General features: G+C 43.8%; 1 protein-coding gene across 5 annotated transcripts in view; it reads right to left on the bottom strand.

Moving 5' to 3' along the window:
* Positions 1-22140, bottom strand: part of NTMT2 (N-terminal Xaa-Pro-Lys N-methyltransferase 2) — a 31060-nt gene that overhangs the window by 5663 nt on the left and 3257 nt on the right. For 2 of the 5 annotated variants that reach the window (XM_064664310.1, XM_064664309.1), the window contains exons 3-4: positions 10667-10884; positions 3367-3542 (exon numbers count right to left, since the gene is read on the bottom strand). In XM_064664310.1, coding sequence (XP_064520380.1) covers positions 3367-3542; positions 10667-10884 — 394 coding nt within the window. Of the gene's footprint in view, positions 1-3366; positions 3543-5319; positions 5621-10666; positions 10885-22140 lie in introns of those variants that run through there. The other 3 variants (XM_064664312.1, XM_064664313.1, XM_064664311.1) reach the window with 2 other exon arrangements.

Raw genomic sequence — 22140 nt, 5'->3', positions numbered from 1 at the left:
TTTAAAAAAATAGTATAAGTGAGAACTGTAAGCCAGAACAGGCTTCAAAATTTAAGACTGACTGCTCCTCTGACTACCTGCCTCCCCACAGAATCACCACCCTTTAGGACACATATTCACCCACAAATTCTTCTGTAAAACTAAATAGGATGCCCAAAAATTTCCTTAGGGATAAAAGAGCTGTGGAATATGTTCTTGATGCTACTTCAGGTCTTGGCAGGGCAGGAAGGAAATGTAGGTATGTAGGATAAAAAGGAAATCAGAGTTCAAGAAATGGATAAAAATCATGGTAGTTGTCCTTCTAAATTAAAACAAAAAAAGCATGTTTTCAACAACATCTCTTCCATTATCCTGATCAAATAGGAGAAAAATCACTTTCAAGAAGCTTTTAATTCAGCAAGTAACCAATGAGGCAGATGAACTGGAGGCTAGAAAGGGAGAAAGGGTTTAGGGCAGAAAGGGAGCTATAAAGTTAACATAACCTCCTTCTGTATTATTTTACACACCTATAGCTCACAACTGTTCCTGAATTAATGGTTTCTTTGTTTTCTTTATTTTCTTTTTTACTCACTACCTCCGGATTAGGCACTTGAAAACACAGTGTCTGTGTGGACATCAAGGCTTTACCTGGCATTAACACACTGCCATAAATATCCAGGGCTGGAGCTCTGCTGATAACCCTTCATGTAGGGCTGTACCTGAGACAGCCTGGAGCTTGTCTGCACAGCACTCTTGGCTCAAGGCATGTTGCTCTTGGTTTGAGTTCTGCCCACACACACATAAAACCTCTTAACTTGAGCACAGTGGCACTTTCAACTCCGTTTGACTCGCCTGGGAGGGAGACAGGCTAAAATATAAGTGAAGTTCTCAGTCCTTTCTGTAATTCCTTCCATGTGCCCAGGCAAGATAAATTCTCCAATGGTACAGAGCTCTGTAGCTCAGTTTACAGTGGTGCTAAGAATCATGCTAAGAAATGCCATACCTGAGGGTATGCAACATCAGTCATGGAAGGGAAATGTCACTGTGTGGCATTTCCACACCAGCCAAACTGACTCAAGAGGGGTAATTTGAGTGGAACCGGGCAACTGTTTTTCAAGGAGCACTAGTTTTGCCAGAATATAAAGTTTTTGAAGAATAAAACTCTCTGTGAAACTGGTATTTCAAATCTAGAGAATAGTTATAGCCAAAAGAACATGGGAAAGAATGTTGAAAATGTCAAAAGACTTCTTTTTCACGACTTTCAAGGAAAAAAGAAACCAAACTTGTCAACTTTTCGTTTCTAAAGAGCATTTTTTATTTTGGAACTGACTTGAACTCTTGAAAACAAAGGGAAAAGTTCTTCAGAGGGTAAAACAATAAAAAATTTTTTAGCTGATCTGAAATTAATTTTCCTATTTTCCAATTTTGTTAAACTTCTCTTAAAAAGAAATTATAGTTTATATTAGAGTGAAGCAGAAGATTGGGCTTTTTCTATCTTGATCACCTTATTGGACAAAACACCTTTTCATAGAGCCATAAACTTGGTAAGACATAACTCAAATCAGATTTAGGATAAAGTCACTGCTACAGACAGCCAGTAAATATCTGTATCTGGTGGAGTAGGATTCAAATTTCAGCAGTGAGAAAGGAAAATAAACCATAAGTAACATAACCAATTGACTGCACCTCAACAGAGGACAAGCTTTAACAAATCAAATCAGCAAAATAAGCAAAACGAGCAGATTCCTTTCTGTTTCTGTTTTTTTTTTCTTGTTTGATCTTGGCCATTCAGAGTATCCTTTCTATCCCTGGCTAATTATAGGAGTTCTGCTCTGGAGTATTCTGTATCTGTCATCACACCTGATGCATTGGGTATGACTTCTCTTTGGCATGTGAAACTCTGCTACAGACTGTACTTCTTTCCTTTTTGGGTCTTGGAGATGGGAAAGTGTAAGAGTGTGATACAAACCTGCTGCTCAGGGAGCCAACTCCATGTGATGTCTAGGAAGCATGAAATCCTTCCCTGAGCACACAGTTATGAACCACTTGAATTCCACAAATGTCCTTAAAACAAGTCTTCTATAAAATTTAAAGAATGTGCCTCGATTGCATTTCGTTTTTTCTGCAAATGCCATTTTCAGAAATGTCATTCAGAAATGTCACCATCACGTTCAGCTCCTCACTGAACCTCCTTTCTATCTGATTTTGTGTGTGTAGAAAGCGTGGTGATGCACTGAGGCTCTGAAAAGCCTTTTTTTGCACTGGCATTAACACAAACGACTGTTAAAATAAAAAAACGTAGCTGCTCACTCGTGCTCTGCTGGCTCACGGCTCCAAAAGCCTCCCTCTATCAGGTACAGCAAACTTTGCCATCACTTGCCCTTCACTGCTATGCAGGATTTCTATTTTGTGTTAAGCCACACTCATTTTCCATCCCAATCCATTTCAACTGTATCCTTTTTTTTCCATACACAACATCTAATTAACCTATTGAACGGTTTTTTTTCCCCAGTGGATCATTAAGGCTAAAAAAAGGTCATCTGGCTATCCCAAATTTGCACACTGGAGCAGAAAATTAAAGATCTGTGGTAGCATTATATAGAACTAGTCATTTGGTCAGCAGGAGGACTTAAGAAAATTGTTTTCCTGTAGTTTTGTGGATTCTTTAGCATCTAATACTGTTGTTGAGCTAATTTAGTGGGCTCTCCCCCCGTGAAGAGGGAAGGGCAGTTAGGAAACCATCAGGCCACACTTCTAAAGAATTTCAGATTACCAAACACACGTTTAGGAACGAACAAGATTTTTAGAAACCTAAGGATCAAAGTGATACTGGTCTTAAAATCCCACTTGGCATCTCCCTGCAACTCAGGTCAAAGCAGACCTTTGAAGATGTTTACAGACCTTTAGTAATCTGCCTGAAATGGTCCTCAGTGACACTGGAATGTTCAAGAAAAAATATTTTGCTAATGTGTAGCCTATTCTATATATTTCAAATGGGGAGAGGAGGGCTGGGTTTTGTTGCAGCATTCTCAGAAATATCTACAAATAGTCAAACCAGAAACTTGGCATTTAGTCTCAGCTACTTTCCCAAATGGACTGCAGGAATTTGCACAGACAAATCTGCTGCTGAAGCCAGCAAGGGTTTTACCATGAAAGGTCCCAGTCCTGCACTGAGAATTAATCCTCCATTCAAACACACCCCTAAGAACTCCTTGCACAATCCTCACTGCAGCTTTAGACAAAAGGATGTGAAACAGGTAAATAATGATGCAAGAACAGGCAAAATGCATATCTGGAGCCATTTAAAACAGATGTGACTGGGCACTGGGCATGTCATTTTGACACATCACCACTCCTCCTTGCAGAAGATGAGATTAGATGACTCACCCCAACAAACTTCCTGAGAAATTCCCTGGAGGATTCAACGTCTGTGTTGGAGAGCTCGATGTAGTCTCCCATCATTCCCTCTTCCGTGGCTGGCACATCCCGGTAGAAGTGCTTGGCCCTGGCGTAGAACTGCATCTCCCCATTGATGACTTGACTTGTCAAAGCATAAAGTTTCACTGCAAGCAGATAAATCACTATTTTATTGTTAATGACAGATATTTCTGGTTTAGTTAATGGCACAATGACAAAGATGTATGAACTGAAGTTGAGTCTTCAAACCACCAGACCTGTTTCTGAAGCAACGGTGGAAGGAAAGGTGTTGGATTTAACCCTTGGAGACCTTGAAGGGACACAATCTTTCTTGGGCAAATTCAGTGCCTCCCAGGCTCAGAGGGCACTTTTATCATTCCTATATGTGTTCATGTCAGCACAAGATCATTTCAAGTTTGAAGTGAACACACACACCAAAGAGAGCAAGGAGTCTGAATTTTCCCGGAAAAGCTGTGGGTGGCATTTATTGCTATGCAGAGTCATCATTTCTGTAATCACAAACCTCACTGTTGTGCAGATTTCCAGATATGCCTTCCAGCCATTGACAGCTGCACGGAGAGTGCACCAAGAGGAGAGTGGATGAATGAGGCACTTGCCCTGGTTTATTTTTAGTGATACTGTACAGCCTGTGGCACTGCAAGTAAGCTGAACCAAAGTGCAGATGATAGTCTCAGGCCTAGATGGGTATACAGGGGGGGAGACAATTTAGGAGAGACAGTCCTAAATTTTCATCTGTCACAGATCAAGGAGCAAGGTAATGAGTGGGTGATATACTGGAAGGTTCCTGTGTGCCAGAGGCTTGGATGTTTCTTTTCATTGCTTGGCTACTTTGATGGTAATATACAGCAATCAGTAGTTTGAAGCTTGTTTTGTTAAAACCCGTGAGCTTTGCTGGCTAAAGGGCTATTTCCCCTTATCTTTTAAAAAGCTGAGGTCTGTCCTCTGCATCCTGGGTTCTCCTATATTTGTTGTGCATCAGCATATCCAAAGCAGTTGTGTTTTGCAGCTCAGAAGTTTGGATTAAGGCAGGCTATAAAATTTGCTTGGAAACCATCCCCTCTGACTATCCTGTGTGCACATACAAGTGCCCAGGCATTTTCCTGTGTGCATGACAGACCTTCCAACACAAACACAACTGCGAGCCTGACAGAGAATGCCAAGTAATAAGGAGGGATAGAGTCACACTGGGAACAATTCCTTGTGAGCACCACCTTGCAGTGTGAGACCGGCTCTGCTGCAGGTTCCCTGTGTGCTCGAGGAACTGGAAATGATCCAGCAGCAAACACCTTTTGGGTTAATAACAACAGGAAGGGAGATCTCCCTGCCACTGCACACACAGCAGGGCCAGGGAGCAGTGCTTGGTCACTGCATCTTTAAACTTCCCCAGGAGCACTGCCAATCACTGCTGGAAAGGCTCTGAACAGGCCATGCCTTGCTTATGCCAGCTGGGGAGCAGGAATTATGCCCTCCACACAGGGGATGAGAGTTAGGCCAGAGGCCCTGAATATAAGCCTGGAATGTATTTATTGAGGGCAAGCAAGCTCAGCAGGGAATGATAAGTGTGTGCCTGCCCATCCTCAGCAGGAGAATGACATTTTGGAGGCAAATGAGGGGGGGGACAAAGGAAGTAGGATGGGGAATAATTACCACCAAGGACCACTAACAGAATAGTGCTATTGGGTTACACATAAGCAGCATGCCCGGCATATCCTTCATCCAACAAAAGCAGCATTACAGCCCCTCTTGTCATCACCTGCTTAAGTCAACTGCTGAACGGATACTATTAAAGCTTTAATCCATTACACATTTATGTTATGCCTGAGAAATTTATACCACAAGAAGCACTGAGCCCAGCAAGGGTCAAACCTGAGAGTTTTACACACTCTGATTATATTCACATACTCAGAAGAAACCATTTAGCTGAAGAAATTAATACAAAGGGGGCAGCAGCCAATCCCCAGCACAACTTGGCCAGGGTGGTTCCCAGAGCCTGGGAAAAGGACTCCATTGGTGGCTGTGATTCTTCCAGTGAGTGATCTCCATCTTTCCCCAGGAGTGGCAACATCTTGTCTTCTGTGTGTCTCCTTTTGCTCCATTTCAGAGGCCAGCCTGTCTGGTGAACAGAACTGAATCCCTGCATGGTGGCTTTGCAAGATCTTCCATATAAGAGTCCAGTGATGATTCCAGGGCTTGTTTAATAGACCTGTCAAGGGACAGTGATTTATCCCATTTTGTTAAATTGAAGGGAAAGGCTTTTACAGGCTGTCTGCACAACAGGACAGCATGAACAACAAATATTCAGAGTCCTTCTACTCAAAACATGAGCCTGACCCGAGGCAACACATGGGGACGACATGCTGTCCAGGATAGCAGATCTGTGGTGTGTGCTCTCAGATTTCTCACTCAGAACCAGTATCAGGCTCACAGAATTCCTGCCGGGACTTGCATGCACACACCAGCTGACTGCAGCTCCTCCCAGGCCAGCTGGGGCCCCAGAGCCCTGCCTTACGTGCTGGCATCCAAAACCAGCTCTGGGTCAGCATCCACAGGGGCTTCTCCACGCATCAAACTGTGCAAAGATCTTTTTATGCACGTCTCCCACCCGAGGGCATGCAAGGACACAGGCTAACATAAAGACTGGCACTGTACTCAAAGTCTTCTCCTGTGGACCCACAGTCTCACTCATGCAGTGTGAGATTTCTAGAGGTGATTTTCACCTCTTGCTCCCTCGGTGTTACTCCTCCCTTTCAGGAATTTGCAGCACTGCCAAGTCTCCCAGTGCACAACCCAATTTTCCAGACACAGCCAATCAGCCTCACCTCTGGTCTGCCTTGAAGCTGTGCCTGGCATGCAGCTCCAGCAGCAGATCCACAGGGAGAGGGAGCTTTGCAGCTTGCAGGAATCCACCCCAAAAGAGAAGTGCACGGAGGCACACAAGTCCTTGGTGGCACTCAGTGCTGCAGCCCTGCTCCAGCATGTCTCCCCCTCATCACAGGGCCTATCTAGCCAGAGGCATCTCCCTTTCCATGACCCATGTGGGACTATCTTGTACATCAGGAAATGAAATACTTGTGAGGCCTGTTACAGATACACAGCCTGAGTTCAATGAACTCTGTAAAGTAGGGCATGGGCAGGATAGGACAATGGAGGCTCTCAGACATTATAGAGTGGGCAGCTGTCTAACATATGAGGTTTTCTGTGTTAAGGCAGGTAACTTGTAAGATTTAAGGTTAGAAATGTGTTTCCAGTAAAGTAAGAAGAAACCTTTTCCATGGCACAGTTGTCCCTTGGCTGAATCGGCTGGCAAGTCCCCCAAGTGGAGACAGTTAAAGCAAACCCACTGCAAAATCAGGTTGAGGGCAGGAACTGGCTCCCTAAAGGTCACTCCAGTCATGAGACATTAATAATTTTCAGTCACTGCAAACACAGGCTGGATGCAGAGTGGTGATCTACAGCTGAATGCCAATGCATGAAGTAGACAGACACAATCCACCTGAGCTTTCTGCCCTGCAAAGTCCAAAACATTATCTCTAATATTTCCTTATGGATCAGTTAAAAATGTTGTATTCCAGTGCATCTGGTCCAAATTTCTAAAGAAACTGACCACTTAATAAACAATTTTGGGTGCAATCCCAACCTGCAGTACACTGTCCTACAGTTCTTGGTTGCAGGGTTTACTCAGCTAAATTTCCCTGGCAGAAGTAAATGCTGCAAGTAATTTTTTTGAAGTTTTTATTTCTGAACATTATTTAGTGGCTCCAACTGCTTTCTGCAAGACACTGAACTAATTCCAGTTTGGCTGAGTGTTCCCTTCTAAATGCAACATCTGCTTTGTGCATCAGTTGAAAAATAGTTATCTGTGTGCAGGGTAGAATTTACCTCTCAGCTGTGGTCTAAGAACCATGTAAATTCTGTTTTATAGAGGATGAACATCATCCCGCCCCCAGAGCAGATTTTACTTACAGACACGTGCCTCACACACAGGAATATTTGTCTCCAGGGATGGATCATCTAAGTTTTCCACTGCAGATCTCACCCCACTGGCACTGAGTCTCACAGCCCATGTAAACATGTGCATAATTTCCAGCATCTGAGTAGCTCCATTAAAGTCCACTGGGCTTAAGGGCACTCACACACATTTAAGTACATTGTTGGACCGGGGCCTAAAGTTACTCATGTCTTTTATTTATAAATGTTACCCTGGTCTGTAAAAGTGACATGTTTCTCTTAACAGGCTGTGATACCAGATATGCTCAGCTCCTAAGTAAACATGACTGAAAGTGCTCCACCACTGAACCTGGCAGTGGAGTGGGGGGAGCGTGGAGTTAGCATAGCTTGAAGGAAGCTTTGTACCTTGCTGACCCTGGGCAGCACTGCAAGATTCAATGTGAGGCTTGATTTCAGCATTATTATTCATGCTTAGGGTTAAGGACACGCTTAACTACTCTGCTAGGTCACAGTCTTCTCCTGCTAAACGACTGATGTGCTGCTTTAGTCGTTTGATACTGTTTACACAGAGATATCTGGATCTAGTCTTGAAGCCTGAGAAGTTCAGTTCCATTCTGCTCAGCTCTACTCTGAACTGAACTGGAAAATGTCATTCTGCAAAGATGTTCAGACCTGCCACATTCTGTCCTTTCCATTGCAGCACTGGATCACAGGATAATCCAGGTTGGAAGGCACCTCAGGAGACTTAATCCAATTTATGCTCAAAGCAGGGACAGACATGACAGCAGACGAGGTTCCCCAGGACTTTATTCAGCCAGATTTAGAAAGCCTCCAGTGACAGACAATTGCATAACTTCACCAAGCAACCTGTTCCAATGCCTGACTGTCCTCTTGGAAAATGAGTTTTTCCTTATACCCAGTCTCAACTACTTTTATTTTGATTTATAGCCACTGTCTCTTGTCCTCCTGCCTCTATGCAGAGCTCAGCTTCATCTTCTTCATGATCTTCTTGTAGGTACTAGCAAGGTGATGTTTGGTCTCCCCTCTGGCTGAACATTCCCCATTCCCTTAGTCTGTCTCCACAGGGCATGAGCTCCAGTTCCCCCCCCACCCTGGAGGTCCATCCAGCTCGCTCCAGGTCATTTCCTGCATCAGGAGTTCAACACTCCACAAATGTGGTCCAATGACTGCTGCAGAAAAGGGGATGATCACTTCCCTTGATCTCCCAGCCATGCCTTTGTTATAACATCCTGGGATACTGTTGGCTGCCTCTGCTGCCAGGACACGCTGCTGCTTCATGTTCAGTTGCTGCCCAGCAAAACCCAACCAGTGGGGCTGCTCCCCAGCCAGTCCCTGCCCAGCCTGTGGTGTTGCCATTTTTCTTTCCAGGTACATGACCTGGCATTTGGCTTTGAATTTGAGTGAATTTGAATGGTACCAGTTTCCCACTGTCTCCTTCCTCCAGCCTATGTAGGTGCTTCTGCATGGCAGTCCTGACATGTTGTGAAGTTCCCTGGATGTGTATTCCCAGTGCATGAGCTACCTGACAGTACCTGTCCTCATGCCCACTTTTCCCTCGGGACAATAACCATGGAGTGACACATATGGCACGTTCACAGGAAGCCTGGGCTCACAGTCCATTTTCCATGGAGTCAAAGCAATTTGGATAAGCTGGCAACAGGCTGGTAAGCTCTTTAGTGAAGTTTCAATGAGTCAGGTCATGCAAAGCCTGGCAGAGGGGATCTCTAGTCTGATAGGAACATTTCACACAGCTTCTTGGCTGGGAATGGAAACTCAAATAAAATTCAGACAAGAAATAAAATATAGTTTTACAAGAGTGAAGAAATTAGGCCTGGAAACAGCTTAATGGTGACTGATGGATTCTCAGCTATTTGAAGCCCTTAAACCAGGATATTTTTGTTTTCATAGATACATACTGTTACCCAGACATAAGTTACAAGCTGAATGCAGAACTTTTACACGAAATACTAAGCTAGATGGTCATAATGGTATTTTCTAACCTTAAAATGATCTATTGGTACTTACACTAACAGTTAACAATATAGAAAATCCTGCTCAGTTTCTAATATGTTGTGTTTATTTTCAAAACAATGAAAGAATAACATTTTCATAGACTTCATGAGACTTCATGGACCTGTAATTGACTTCTCTTCCTTTACATCTTTCCTTCCTGTCCATCATTCACAGCTACCTACCACTAAGTCTAGAACTATTTATCTTCCACGTTTCATTTCAAATAGCTGCAGATATTGCTGCATTAAAAAAGCCCCATCAAAATACTAAGATAACAAACACAATTGCTTTTTCTCTTTACAGGACTCGTGAGTTCTACCCTCCTGAGCAGAGTTCTCACTGGGATCTGTATCATTCACACAACCAGGTAAGATAATCCTCTCACCTAAACGGATCAGTCAGTTAGGAAGGAGCTCTCAAGAGTTCACTGTGAAGAGCAGTTTAACAGATTGCAGAGACTCATCCTTTCCATCTTTAAATTCTTACAGTTCTGACATTGAGTGTAGGCTGAATAATTCTGCTTGAAACAGAATGACTTGCTAATGTAATACAGACTCAAGTCAAATCTACTTTTTAGCTATATTATCCTATGGAAATTTTCTTTCTTGTTCAGGGTCAAATTTTCATAAAAAGTGAACATACATTTTCTGCATCTTAAAAAAAAAAAAAAAGATGTCTTGGGTATTCTGTACCAGAGGCTGTTACTGGAATTTGTCTATAAACAAATGTTTTAGAAGCATTTTCCTCTCAGAGAACAAACTGTAGGCTAGACAGCCTGCTGCAGAGATCAGGGTAAAGAAGACTCTTGAAAAAAAATTTAAATCATTACCTTCCAAGTACTTGTCCAAAACAATACAAACAACAGGGCTAAGGACACCCAGAATGACAACAAAACATGTATCAGGCAACAGAAAGTAAGGCCTGTCAGCTCTGCTAGTTTTGCATTTGTCCTTCCAAGTTCCAAACAGGTCAAACCGTGTTTTACTCAAACGGTGACAAAAAAAGGAACTGTCTGCCAGACACCAAACCTTTCTTTCACTCTGGTCTTTCCCTTGCCCTCTTCTAACAATTCCTGGAGTACTAAGGTAAAACAACAGGGTACTAAATTAGAGGGAGCTGAGAGAGAGAGGGTGCCAAACGACTCCAGGCTTCTCTAAACTACTACACTCACTGCCATTAATGTGTCTGCCCTCTACCATAAAACACGATACACCTTCCCAGAGCATGGTCACACACACACAGACACTCCTGCCCACTGGCTACTCACCCAGGGGAAGCTTCTCCAGCAGATAAAGGTAACACTTAAAGAAGTCATTTTGGATGGCCTTGTGCAAGACAAAGGACATACTGTGGCGACAGAGCTCTTCGTCGGTCTTGTGCCAGCGCGACTTGAAGGCCAAATGTGCTGCTTTATACGCCATGATGAAGATGTTTTGTGAGGGTGGACAGCTGCTGTGGCTGGTGCTCTCTGCAGGACCTGTCCTGCTGAAGAGGCAGAGGCAGTGTCATTTAAATTGTGGCAATGTGCTGTCATTCTATATCGGGGTGTGTGCCGAGCGGCGCAGGGGGCGGAGGCGGGCGAGGGGAGTGAGAAATGCTGGCTCTTGGCACCGGCTCCCAGCAAGCTGGGGAGTGTCGCCCTCTGAGACAAGCAGGTGCTGGAAAGTGGGGAAAAAAATCACCCAGGAAATTGCTTAGCCAGGGTAAAAGTATATCTACTCCAAGAAAGAGTAGCTTTAATTCAATTACACTTCTCCTAATCTATTCATCCTTCACTTCAAAGGAACTCAGATATTATCCAGGATCTCCCTCTTTTATATCTCACAGGGTGGTTTTGTTTCTGTGTGTCTCCCTCACTATTAGCTCTTCAGTCAACAGGAAGGCCAGAAGACAGAACACGGACGTGCCTCTACACAAACTGTGTCCTAATAAACTGTGATAACAGCAAGCAAAGAGAAAGCAACAGATTCAGCTTCAGGCTTTGTCACTGTGTGTGACAGGGCAAGCTACTTTCTACAGTTTGCCTGGGCTCATTTAATCTGGTTAAATCATATAGACTACCTCATCAGCAGGGACTAGCTGTAAGGAATTGCTTTCTGGCTATACAGGAATGGTAAAGTCAGGGAAGGATAAGAGCTTTTGCTTTAGTTAACAAAATACACAGAAGAACAAAAGGAGATAAACTTCCTGTTGACAAACGTGGACAAATTTCTTGTCTGGGAAAGAGCAGGTTCAGGCCACTACATAAAGGGGGCTGCATACCACAAGTATGTCCCATCCCCCAGGAGGCTCAGGCCCTCAAGGGACAAGGAGAGACAAGTACTGCTTCAAAACCCTGTTTGTCCCTTGGCAGTTCAGGCTCTTGGTGTGGTACAGCCTCAAGACTCAAAGGTACCTGGCAAGGGGATAGGGACTTTGTACTGCCTGCACTGACCTCCACACAGTGTGCCCAGGAGTGCTGCTTTTTTTCAGGCTGTTTATTCCAGCTGTCTGCAGTGTAAGCAAACTATGATGCAGCAACACAGAGTCGGGAAGTTGGATGTTTCCAACACAAAAGGGCTGCCATATGTCCTGAGCAGTACTGCAACCTCCTGACAAATATCTGGTCAAGCTTCTAAGAGCAGCACAAGGATGACCCAGCCTTTACCAAGGAAAATCACTAGTAATTTGGCTACAGGTGATGCTTTAGCAATGCATCAATTAAAGCCTATTTTTCAACATAATTTTCCTCTTGGAGCAATCAATCTCTGTTTCTCTGCTTTGATATTACTTATTCAAAGTATTTAGGGGTGAAACCATCCCTGGCCTTTTTTGTTTCCTTAAACTACCATCCTGTACTACTCATTCTCACCTAACTGCACTGGCACGTGCTCCCCCAGCTGCTCCAGTCTACGTGATTGTGCAAATGTGTTGGTGAACAGATCAATGAATAAATCTTATTTAGAAAAATATACTTATTTTTCTTTCAAGTGGGATCAGTTCCCCAATCCAGCCCACAGCTGACACAAGGGAATTTGTCATGTGCTGCACTGCGGGGGCTGGAGCAGCCACCTGGGATGGCAATGTGGAGGAGGGAGCCATCCAACAACAATACACAGTGGCCTTATCAATAATGCAGCTCTCCCTGCTTCATCCTGTCAGAGAGGTGTGCCCAAGGGGGTTCCACAACAGCCAAAGGTGATTTAAGTAATGGAAGATATGTTTCTACCTTTCCACTCCTTCCTGCTTGCATATTCCCTTGTTGAGGTGTCTGCTGAGACGTTCCAGGCTTTTTTTGTCTGGTTAGCACTATGAACAAGCTCAGTGCAGAGTTTACAACTGCCAGGGAAATGCAAGAGGAAGGCAGAAATGTGCAGCTGAGGATGGGATGGAGAGAGTGGGATCATGGGGGTGGTTACATCAGCTCTAGTGCCACTGCACCAGAGTCTGAGCCCTTCCTTGAACAGAGGGTGATGTTCACACAGCCTTAGAAATTCCCTTGACATAACTCAGTCTCAAAATTCCTCCCAGTTATGTATCTATCAGAGAAACCAGGCTCTCTCCAACTAATTCTAAAGTATCTGGGCCCAAACACAATCCTGGTGCATGTCTTGGTTTTCTCACAGATCTGACCCTTTCTCTTTGCTTATCTATTTTCAGCCACTCACCAGTCAGCGTGCCAGGAACGGATGTGTCAAGGCAGCACGTTAATGCTTTGGAAAGCAAGCTGACAAAAGACACCCCTAGAAGTGTCAGGACCCACCTGTTCAGCATTTGACACCGTGCTTCACATCTGTCATGGCTGCAGTTTTGGCAATGCCCATTGTGTAGCAAAGTGACCCCTCTACTTAGAGACAGCAGTGACTCCAAGCATGAAGCCTAAGCCCTGACGTGTCCTAGTGGAGTCAAATGGTGGGATAGGACTATGGAGGGTTCTGGGACCACAGCCCCAGGAATCCCCATAGCTCTGACAGTCAGGAAGTCCACACGGGCCTCGGCTTTTAGGTGTGCCAGGGGGATGTGAAGCATGAAGGCAAAAAAGTGCATTCTCTATCATTTTAATGCCCTGCTAGTGATCTTCTCATAACATACTCTTCCTAGTCCACTTTCCTTAGGAAAACAGCATAACAATCATGTTATGTGTGTCTCTGTCGCTGACTTTTACTACCCCACCACCAATCAACATTTAAACCTCTCTATCTCAAACAGACCCCAGAACTATTTCAAAGATTGCATCAAAACTGTAGATAAGGTAGAGAGACAGGTCTCATCTCATGTCACTCAGCTAGGTGAGCCTTGCTCTTATGAGACACTATAAAACCCATAAGGATGGTTGGGCACATCCACACTTGTCTTTCCATGGTACCATTCTCAGCCACCCAACACAAATGTGTCAAAAAAAACAGTTCTGAAAAAAATAGGATTAGTTCACAGAAACTGTGAACAATGCCAGAACTACAACATGCCCCACATTTACATTAACAAGAACTGTGGGGCTTGAGTATGGGCATGATGGCACCCATGCTACTTGTAGGATCACTACTGAAAAGTTTAGTTACCTTTCTAAAACAGCTCTTTAGCTTTTCCTGAAGTTGAAGCCAGCTAGCCAGCCTTCCTCTTGGTAGGAGGGACAGTGGAGAATTTGGACCTCTGGACAAACTGAAGCCCTACACTAAAACAACAGTCTACACATCCATAATGCATAACAGTCCTTGGCTTCAACAGCTCTTAGTCTAAAATAAGAATGTGCTTGTATTTATGTGGGTAATAAAATAGTTTCCTCTGTGTGTCTTCCTCTTCCTCCCCGTGAGATCAGGCAGTTCTAGGGAGGGTTTAGCATGGATTAAAATAAAGGATCAGCTAGAGCAGCTTCTCGTTAAAAGACCTTCAGCTGATCTCTGCCTGAGAGCAGCAGGTTTAAAATAAGGCATCAGATGGCTTATGATGAGTCGTGCAAGATCCAAGGTGGATCTGGTTGTTGGAGCATCAGGGTATTTAAAGAGAAGTTGTACTGGCCTTTGCATTAGTAGGTAACCACCTGTCTGTGCAGAGCTGAGCTGTACACACCACTTCTGAAACACATCAGCTGCACAGCAATGAAAAACAAAACCATGTGCACCAGCTCAACATATCACACAGATCACCAAGGGTCAATTTTGCCTTTAAATTACTGTGTTCTGCTTACAAAACACCTGGTATGCAATCCAATTTCCACATGGACAAACCATCAGAATTGCTGTAAGATGTCTCCTTACCTTAAAAAGGCCTCTATTAATTCTTCTCCCTCACACTCATGCCTGGCATATGCTGTCAGGAATAGATGTGGTTAAAGCAAGTAATTTTTGTTTTATCTTTGACAACAAGACTTTAAAAGTTCCTGAGAACCACAGGATGATGTTGACAGAAGAGGCACAGGCAGAGAGCACACGTGCAGTTGTGAGGGCAGAGAAGAACAGCTGCAGGTTGGGTGGCAGGTGGGAACCTTTACAACTGACTGCTGCTGCCTGGATTGTTCTGCTGCAGCTTCGGGGGCTTATTCAGAGCAACAGTGAACGCCCATGTCTGGGTGTCAGGCTGGAAAATACTAATATGACAATGGATGCATTAATTGTCTGACTTTCTTAGTCACAATCCTCACCCACCTAAACTCCGCTCATGGGTCCAATTAGACTCACCAGTTTTCAAAAGTATTACTGTGAAAGTAATTTGGTTTTGAGTTGACTGTAGAATTGAGAAAAAATAGTGGTTTGGGTTGATGAGAAACTGAAATATTTCCCTTTTCTCACCCGGAAAAAAAATTTCTGTTTCAGGCCAAACAAAATGTTTTGTTTGTTTGCAGAGCTATTTCCCTTCTTCAAATTTTTATTTGTTTGTTTGTAATCAAATTTAGGTAAATTTAGTTTCCGCCTTTCATTTACAAGGGCAAACAAGAACAATGTTGTTGTCACCAGCAGACTGATCAGTCTTGCAAAATCACTCTGTGAAAAATGACCCAAGGAAATGCAGAGCAAAACAGGTCCTTAGGCAAAGACCCAACCTTGGGATAGACTGCTGATGTTTCAGGAGAAACCCTTTCTTTGAACCAGATTTCCAAAGCAGAGTTCACTGCCTGTAGGTCAGGATGACTCACACCCTTCAGGGCATATCCTGCACAATTCCCAGGCACTTTCACGGGTGCAGTCACAGCAGCAATCTGTTATCATTTACACAATTGGAATTTAGCAATCTGGAATTCCATCTAAAGCAACTAAAGACAGCATGTGAGCCCTATGGGCAAATACATTATAATTCATGTAAATGAAATTGGCCAGAGCTCTGTCCCTATGGAGGGAATACACACTTCTTTTCCTCCAATCCTTCTAGCTCTGGTGCCAACACTAACTTACTTTTTAAAGGGAGTGAGAGAAGCCCCTCTTAGGTAGGAGAGGGAGCCTGTCTCCTCATGTCCCAGTCACAGCCACAGTCACAGCAGGACCCTGATCTGGAGATCCACAAACAGTATGCCAAGGTAAATAGCAATATTTGGGGAGGACTCCTGCACGCTCTGGCCACGAGCACTTTGTTTGGTTCTGGTTAGGGACTCTCAGTACTGCTGGGGCTGAAGGGAAGGAAGGGCAGGGTTCCTGATGAAACTGCAGCAGGAGCTGCTCTCTTGTTCCTGATAAGAAGCATGACAGCTGTGCCCACAACATCTGGTTTTCATTGAACCCTAGTGAGAGTTCCTTGCTGAGTCTCTTCCACCCCATATGTGGTGGTTTAATTGATGGAGCCTGAGAAGGTTTTAGGTCCAGCGTGGAATGTCGCCTTTCGCTGTGATATGTGACTCCACATACAGTAAGGGCTGGGCTGCTCAGAGGCATCTTTTAAAAGCATTTCTTCTCAATATTGAATTTTGAGTCTATTGCCCTCTGTTGGCTCAAGCACAGGATAAAGCTAACAAAAATCTCCTTCTGGCTGACTGGCAGGGCTTGTGGGTTTTGGGAAATGGAGGATCAAGTCAGCTGTAGCCTTGTGTGTGAGTGTGTGCATAGTTCACATCCCTTCACAGCTCTGTTTCAAATGCAGGCACAGCCCTAACCAAGGAGGAAGGGGGACTGGAAACTGGCTGTCTCAGCCATTGTGGACTGCACATGAGAGTTTTAAGGAGTGACTGGAGGGGATAGTGGTTTGGTGAGCTGGGATAAGGAAGATGTTGCACACTCAGGAAACAGCACAAAAAGCAATACAGTAAAGCCTATGGGAGAACTGGGCAAGTGGGAGATAAGTTACCATTAATGTCTTTCAGCTCTGGCATGCAAATGCCAGAAGTGCTTTGGTGAAAGGTCTCTCAAGGCTTTAATTTCAATTCCAAAGCAAAAGAAAGATGGCAGCCCACACCATCAAAGCTCCTTCAGCACACAACGCTGCCAGAAAAAACATGCTTTTCCACTTCCTCTCAGCTGGATCCTTCCTACCTAAGGCACATGACTGACCCATCTGCTCAGACCAAAGAGCTACTGGCCAGTTATCCTGTGTCTGACAGCCACTGGCAGCAGTGCCTAGGGAACAGCCTAAATCCAGGCTGGGAAATGTACTTTGGCTGGCTCTTAGCACTTCCATGCTGCTCCTGCACAGAGCCAGATCAGGTATTTTCCTGAGCTCTTAGAAGGTACAGGCATGAAGCCTCCCATCCTGGGAATACCAGGGCACACCCCAGTGATGTGACATGGCAGTGGTGATGCCAGGAGTGAACAGCCTTTCTGCAGACTGTGAACATCATGACAAAAGAGAAACTCCAACCTGGACAAGAAGAGAGTGAAAGGAATAACAACAGATCTGTAGAAAGAAGGGCTGTGGGCACTGGAGAGATCATTTCACCTTCTGCAATACGTCTGTCCTTTTAGAGAGGCTGAGATGTTAAAATCCAGACTTTCAGATCTGGAGCTCTGTGGATCCCTCCCTGCTGTTGGCTCAGACTGGCATTTGCCTGATCTGGAACAGCAGCACATTTCACACACAGCACTGGTGGTGAACATCCTTTTTGTTAGGACAGTTCAAACTGAACTGGAAAATGTGCTGTTCTTTGAGCCACACATGACTTTTCTTTCAGATTTGTGCCTTACTGCTTCTACCTAAAACAAGCCCCATGCCTCCTCTCACTTGCCATCTATCCTGGAAGATCCACACTGGACAAGAAACTGCCTGTGCTGCAGCCAGTCTGGAGCTGCTCTGGGCCAGCCTGGCCAGCCTGTTCATCTGTGCTGTCTGTCTGTCTGTCTGGTGAGTGTGCACAGAGGGACTGACCCCTCACTGCTGCCAAAGAGCTGAACTCTGCTTAACTCTCCCTCAGTGCAGTCCCTAACACAGGTCTCTCTCTCTCATCTACCTGGCAGCCAGAGCACACAAGCCTCTAGAAACTTAATTAACTTTCAGACTCTGCACATCTTTCAGTGGTGACTGCACTTGGCCAACATGTCATGAAGTTATCAGAGAGAGGGAGAAGAGACCTGATGAATGCATGGATAGGTAAGGCAAGATAAAACTAATTTCCCGAGGAAGCCAAAGCAAAATGAGCTGAAAGGAAAAAAGAAAAGTTGACTGTAGGGAACAAATGACAAGTGACCTTGAAAGACCTCTTGCACCTTTAGCTCCCGAGAAGGAAGGGTCTGGCAGAACCTGGGTGTGGTGTGTGCACACCAGGGAAATGAGAGAGGTTCAGGAGCTGTAAACAGCATTTTTTGTGGATCAGTAAAAGTATCAGGAGACTAATACCCCCTGCGTTCCAGATACAGTGTGACACTGCTGGCTTGGTCAGCCTCTGTCCTTAACCTGTGTCTGAGCTGTGTGGAGCTTCACAGGATCAGGAGCTCAGCAGTTCAGTCCTGTGCACGCCCTGGAACACGAAACTCAAGCGTCTGAAAAAATAAGTAATAAGTATCAAGGGGCAAGGAAATGAGATAAACCCAACTCCTGGACAGCATAAACACACAGGAACTTGGATTGCAGAGACTATAAACACTTCTTGTGAAATACTGCTCTTACTGAGAGGAGTGGCTCCAAATTTGCAAAACCCACCTTTGTTCAGAACCGAAGCAGAACTGGAATGATCAAGACTGGAAACTATTTGCTTCTTTTTATTAACATTTTCTATCTGAGCTCTCAGACTAGAACCATTCAAAAGCCAAATGTATGTGTGTTGTCTTTTGGAACCAAAAAAATAATCAAGACATGAAAAGTTCGAGATGGTTAAGTGTTTTCTCCAGAGGCTGGGGATTAGGAGTCTGGGCAAGTAGCAGAGGAGGGAAATAAAAAAAAAAAAAAGTAAAATAAAGGAAGAAACTCTTAAGTGACCTGACAAGGGAAACTTAAATCTTATTTTTAAGAGGTTAGGTTTGTACTAAGGCTTGAAAAATTAAATCCACAGCTGTCTCTAGAGGACTATATCTCACTAAGAAAGCTTCAAGTAAGTTTATCATGTATCCAACACCTAGACATTGGACCTCAGGGACCACTAGGATAATATTTCCTCTGGATTAGCAAGAAAGCTAGCAAGTGACATTTGTATGAGACTAACTTTAAGTTTAAGGGGTTTTCTTATTATGATAAATGAAGAATGAGCATACTGGGAAGGAAAGCTCTTACAGTTTGTAAATCTACTTCATCCCCACTATTTATTTAAAAATGCACTGTTATCTCCTAAATTAGTTTTATTTGGTGACATCAGTAATTTGATGGTTTTATGTTTGTCATCCTCCCAGTGAGGATCAACGTGTTCTTTATGAGCAATATTTTTAATCTCATAATCCCCTTTATGAGAAATGCTTTTAATTTCAGAGACCATGAGCACTGGCACTGAGACAATATATATGAAAAAAATTCAAGAATGAAACTATAGGAAACACAGGATGGATCTGGCACAATTATAGTGCTTTCCTTCTTCTGGGATTCTTCACTACTAGCCAATAAAGCCCAGGATATGTTGGAATGCTACTAATTAACTCACCTCTTGCCACGACAACTGATATGCCCCTGGGTTCCAGGGAAATCTTATGAACCATATGAGAAGCAGTACTTAGCCAGAGCTGGGTGAACTAAGGACAACTTTATTATGTTAACTTTGAAATCTGAAATCCAGTAGCAAATCGAGTTTTGTGCAAGATAAAACTCAGACATCTACACAAATGCCAATGTCAGAGTTTCACAAGACAAAGCACGTTTTATTTATACATTCCACTCTTTCTGGGTCTTTGTAAATACACTGGTGTAGGAAGAGACCACAGGTCCTCCCAGTAAAATGCCTCCAATCTGTGGATGTAATGTAGCATTACCCTGTTCTGCCCACAAAGCACAACAGTGACTAGGGTGTTTTCCAGTCCTATGGAAAATCCTGAGTTCCATACCTGTGTGTCTGTACAGATGCACACGTAGGAGGTGTAATGAAGAAAAAGCATACACAGCAAAATTAAATGGGGAAAGCGAAAAAAGGGGAATTGCTTAAACTGCTTACAGATGGTAACTAAATTAGTTGAAAGCTGAAGGATTGTTTTTGCAACACGCAGCTCAACAGCACTGTAAAACTTCCATTATTGTAACCCAGAAGCTCCTGAGAACTAGTAATTACCAGAGCTGAACTCCTGGGCCCTCGTATTTTCCTACCCATGGGCCAGCTAGATCAGCCTCCAAGTCTTCCTTCCCCCAGTGCCTTCCAGACTCCTGGAAAGTACAGCTGGGAGGGTGAAGAAAGGTCCCCTTCCACCTCTCAGGTCTCCTGCCCCATACACCTGATTTTGAACAATATCCCCATCCCCTTCAGACACAGTCTCTTCCCCATGCCCCATACACTCTCCTGCCATTCCTTCACTGGGTTTCACAGCCAGCAATCCCTCTGCCTGTTCCTGTGCTGGGACACCAGGACAACACCTGGAACACACTGCTCCAGAGTCAGGCTGTCTGCAGGTCACATCCAGTCTTATCAGGGATAACTTGGAAAGCTCCTCAGGAAAAGGTATCTTGCCTGATATTCCACCCAGAACGGATGGCCTAGGTGGAGTAGGAGGTGGGGTGCAGGCAGCAAGGAAGCACAGCCTTAAAGTTTTGCTCACTGTGAGGGAAATCCACTGCCCCCATGATGAGCCCTCACTCCCTGCATCCATCTTGTCATCTGCTCCCAGCTGACTGGCACATAAGTCACATTTTCTCTGTTATGCACATTTTTCCAGTTTCCACCCCAGACATGTTGCCTCAGATAGCTCTGGGAAGACCAAGCAGGGTGAAGGGGTAACTGCACCAAATCAAACAGAAGTACAGCCTCTGCTTGGGTTCCCAATGAGTCTAAAACCGACTTATCATCCCCCCTTCCACAATGTAAATAAAGCAAATTAGCATTAGAACAGAACCTGTGAAAGAATTTACTGTACATTCATCTACATTCTCTTTCTTAAACTCCTGATGTAAAGACTGGTAATAATGGAGAAGCATCAACTCGTAAATCCTAAGGTTATTCCACGTGTTAAGTGCTATCCCACTAAAATTTTATGCTTGATTTCATCCAGCTTAAATGCCTCTCCTTGTTTCTCACTCTGCTGCATTTCTTGTGTGCTTTGGTTAAAAGTAAGTGGAAACAAAGACACAAATGCTGCAGCCTGCAAGAGGAGCAGGATTTGCACTGATATGAAGAACAAGGCTAGCATTGTTCAGGATAGTTCAAAAATGTAATGAAAACTATTTTGCTCACAAAATGTTGTGCAAAATCTTCTTTTTTTTTTTTTTTAAAGGAAACAGCCACTATCTAGAATATTTAGAATAAATTGTTGAGAAACAAAAATTCCCCTTTTTAATCTGTTTGAAATTACTAACTTGTTGTAAGTCAAATGTCACCTCAGTGACACCACTTCAGCTGAAGTACTCATTTCTAACTCTCCCTTGGCTTTTTTTTGACAAAAACTGAAAAAAAGGCAATTATTTTTGTGCAAAGCAGAAAGAATTTGAAGATCACATGCAGAATCCTTTTCTTTTGAAGGGGAGAGATGAGGAAGGGGAGGAATTCCTGATTTATGATCAAATATAGACTTGTTCAAGTGTAAAGGAGACCCCTCCTTGAAAACACTTAAGCTGGTGCTTAACTTTATTACTGTGGCAAAATTAGGCATGTGCTTGAGTGGTTGCAGAGTCAGAACCATAAAATGTCATAGCCTTTATAGCTACAAGTCTGGTTTCTGCCTGCTGCATCTAATAAACATTAAGAGGTGAAATTCTGTCCCTACTGGGGTCAATGGTAAAACTCTGATTGCCTTCAGCAGAATCAGGATTTTGCACAAGAACTCTCCAGCATTGTCACTGGGGGTCACAATGAGCAGAGAGAGCCCATCTGCTCGCTCTTGTATGGACACTTTTATATTTAATCTTTTCGGGTTGTTCTTGCCAGAAAATGAGCAGAAATGAAATATGCAGATTCTGGTGTACCATACATACTGAACATACACATGCAGAACATGCTGATGGCTGTATGTGGCATTTAAGAGGTGGACTTTGCAGTGTTAGGTTTGCTGTTGGACTTGATGATCTTAAAGGTCTTTTCCAACCTAAATGATTCTGTGATTCTATGAAAATATACAACATGTTGTTCTGTGTTCCTCCCAGTAAAATTCTCTCTCATAGGTTTGATCCTTTAAGGGAAAAAAAGGTAATTGTAGCACCATTAGGGTATATTTTATATTTTCCCATATTTCTTAGAGCAGCCTTGCTTGGGACACGAGTAAACTGGTATTTTTCATGTAAATTGCA

This window comes from Pseudopipra pipra, chromosome 9, assembly GCF_036250125.1.
Source record: "Pseudopipra pipra isolate bDixPip1 chromosome 9, bDixPip1.hap1, whole genome shotgun sequence".
NCBI lineage: Eukaryota > Metazoa > Chordata > Aves > Passeriformes > Pipridae > Pseudopipra > Pseudopipra pipra.
This window is presented reverse-complemented; position numbering and strand designations above follow the sequence as displayed.